General features: G+C 32.4%; 1 protein-coding gene across 1 annotated transcript; it reads left to right on the forward strand.

Moving 5' to 3' along the window:
- The first annotated feature begins 479 nt into the window (after positions 1–479).
- Positions 480–2,810, forward strand: LOC137825960 (uncharacterized). Its single transcript, XM_068631780.1, has 6 exons — positions 480–619; positions 1,135–1,246; positions 1,460–1,531; positions 2,113–2,246; positions 2,337–2,416; positions 2,601–2,810. Exons 1-6 carry the CDS (start codon positions 525–527, stop codon positions 2,633–2,635), a joined length of 528 nt encoding a protein of 175 aa, XP_068487881.1. The 5' UTR covers positions 480–524; the 3' UTR covers positions 2,636–2,810.
- Positions 2,811–3,234: the final 424 nt, after the last annotated feature.

A 3,234-nucleotide genomic window follows, 5' to 3' on the forward strand; every position in this document is an offset into this window, starting at 1 on the left:
CCAATACCATGTCCCTGTCCATCATGCTTATGGGGATCAAGTTGTTGGTCCTGCTCAAATCCCCAGGTAAGCAATCTTTAGCTGTGACTGTTATATATTCGTTCTCATAAAGCAAGATATGACATTTTATGCCAATTTCATATTTGGAATTGCTAGGAAAAGTGGGTCCTTTGTAAGTGATTCCATATCAAGAACATGAATAATATCCATTATTGTAGTGGTCCACTATGCATTGACCTATATATTTGTCCGTATAAATAAGTTTGCAAATATTAATAACAGGGGTTTTGGAGACCTATTTAACTGTAGTCTCTGAAGACATATTTAAAACAACTTTTCAATCTTTTGTCTTGCAATACTTACTTTTACTATTTACAGTTTCCCTGCACAGCAAATTATGAGTGTTAGCACTGTGCTTCTTTTTTCGTTTAACTGAGACATTCAATCGTTTAGGTTTCATTTTTCTAATAGCTATATCGTTTTAATGTGTTTATTTTCTGGATTGATGTAGGCTGGAACAATCAATGCCTTTACAGATGCGTCAACTTGCCCCTGCTAATGCCAACAAGAGCACCACACCCTTTCAGCAGGCAACATTTCCTGAATTTTCAACTCCAAGGTAAGCATTTACTTGAACTAGTTTAAAAAACTTTCCAACTACGTGGTTCTTTTAATAGTATATTGTTGTCTTCTTATAAACATGTACCATTTTGGTTTTAGAAAATTTAATAGCAAAATATATTTTTATTTATTTGCTCCAAAAGTTGTACTTTATTACTTATTCTAGAGCTGACACTGAAGATATGTGTGAACAATAACTTAATTGTTTGGGTCATAGCTATCATGATATAGTATTAATCTCTACTGTTGCATTGTTCATGTTTCTAACTCAAATAATTCTTAATTAGGTGAAGAGATATATTTGATAAATAGTATTTTTTTTATACCACCACTTATCTTGATCCGTAGTTCAATAAGTTATAAGACATAAATTGTAAGTACGTGAATTTTGATTTCTTATAACATGTCTACCTCTTAATTTCTTTATTTCCTTATAACTTGGGTTGAAATTATTGAAATCTAGGGTGGGATACTTGATATTTTTATTCATTTGTATGGTTGATTTCTGCATAGGGCACATTTTCCAAATCCATTTGCGAATCAGAATGCCAGAGGACTTCATTCAGCTGAGCAACATCAGGCTATGCTTTCTCTGCAAAACCAGACACAAAACTTGCTGGGAAGGGTAAAATTTTCGAAATCACCTTTTATAATTCTTAAGCCTTTGATGTTGAGATACAATCAGTGTTAAAATATCCGATTCTATGGTTCTAACACACAAAACAAGGATTATGGAACTTGAGAGGATCTGAGGAGAGAAGGATCAATCGAAACAGAAAAGAAATGAAAATATAGCTTTGGTTAAAATATAGAATTTAAAATGAAACTTGCACTGCAGGGACGAGTAGAACGACCATGGGATGCTACAAGTTTCGAAAGTGGGAAAGGTTCATCTTCCAAACGTCAGAGGGTACCTAATTTTATTGTTCATGCATGTAGGATAGGAACCATAGTATGATTGGAAGTAGCCATAAAGTTTATAAATTTAACATATATATATATATATTATGATTTGTAGTTGGATAAAATTATAAAAAATAAGTTATAATGTTTGAACATATCCCTTTCTCAATTAAATTATTCACGTCTTAATATTTTTTTCTTTCTTTAATATTTTAGAGTTTATAACTTCTATGTAATCATGGTGAGAACTCTAAATCAATTAAAAATCAATAAATATATCATATACAAGTATAATTGTAACTAAACGTTTAGTTTGATTTTCCTGATAAATATTTTCCATACTCAGTCATCTTTTGACTTTATTGCTTCATTTTCCTGTTGCAATGGCGTTAGAGGTTGTTAATTAGTTAAGAGGATTAGTTGATTAATTAATTACTAAAAAGGTTGTGTAGAAACATGTACCTTTGGGCTCATTTAATTAATGAAATTGGGTTTTTTTTTTTCTTAGTTTTCTATTAATCTCTCTTTGGGCTTAACCCTAGCTGGGATTTTTGAGGTTCTTATGTTTGGTTTGTTTTTCTATTGCAGCAGACAAATTCATCTCCACCAAACCAAGGACCTAATGCAGGGCTTGCACTCCCGGGACCAAGCAATGCACCTGCTGAAAATCCAAGGCTTCTGGATCTGATTAATAGCTCTGGAAATAATCGGGAATTTATGAGGTTTGGTTTTCCAATCCTCATAGTTCTCAGCTCCCTTATTTCTTACAATATCTCTTGTGATTTTAACAGTCATGTTTTTGTGAGTTTCAGTAATTCTCTCTATGACCCTGCTTATGAGACTCTTGGCCTACCAGTTGACCCTCATCTCAGAATGTTTCAAGCAATGGCTGGTAATTACAATCAACTTCCTTTTTTAAGCTATCATGATTATAACCTGCACAAATTCATAGCAGTTCACTTACTTTTCACTGTCACATGTCAAAGAAAATTTACAATACTACATGCAAGCATTACACTCATCTTAAGCCAAAAATCTTCAAGTTTCTTAAAAGAATCTTCTTGTTCTGAATGCAGCTCGCGGGGAGAAAGGGTATCGCATGTACGATTGAAAAGTGCGTGGGATTCTCATGTGGATTCTGCTGTTCAATCAAATCCTCAAACTTGAGACTTTGTTGGCTTGCTTTTAGTATACATCAAGAGTGTTCTTGATGAGACTTATCTTTCTTATTTCTGTTTGGTAGAGACATAAAACTGCTTAGTTGTTGTGGTGTGTTTAATCATTAACGTACTATTATACCTGCATGGATCCCATATTAACTTATATGGCTTGGTTTATAAAAGTAAACAATCATTAGACTATTATATTGGGCTTATATGGTTTCAATTATTTATTGATAGATATGTGGTAAAGTTAAACTATTTACAACCTTTATATCATATAGTGTTTTTTTCAAATCTTTTTTTTTTTAAATTTATGCAAGGTTAACAATTTCAACTTACGAAAACAATTTTTAACTTCTACGTCTGCTTCTTCTTCTTCCTCATCTTCCCTCTTCTTCCTCTTCTTCTTCCTCTTCCTTTTCTTCTTTCTTCTTCTTCTCTTCCTCTGAATTCTTCTTCTAAAATCTTCTTCTGAAATCTTTTTTTTAATTTATTCAGAGGTTAACAATTTCAACTTAGGAACACAATTTTTAACTTTTACTTCTAC

This window comes from Phaseolus vulgaris, chromosome 8 (assembly GCF_000499845.2).
Source record: "Phaseolus vulgaris cultivar G19833 chromosome 8, P. vulgaris v2.0, whole genome shotgun sequence".
Classification (NCBI taxonomy): domain Eukaryota; kingdom Viridiplantae; phylum Streptophyta; class Magnoliopsida; order Fabales; family Fabaceae; genus Phaseolus; species Phaseolus vulgaris.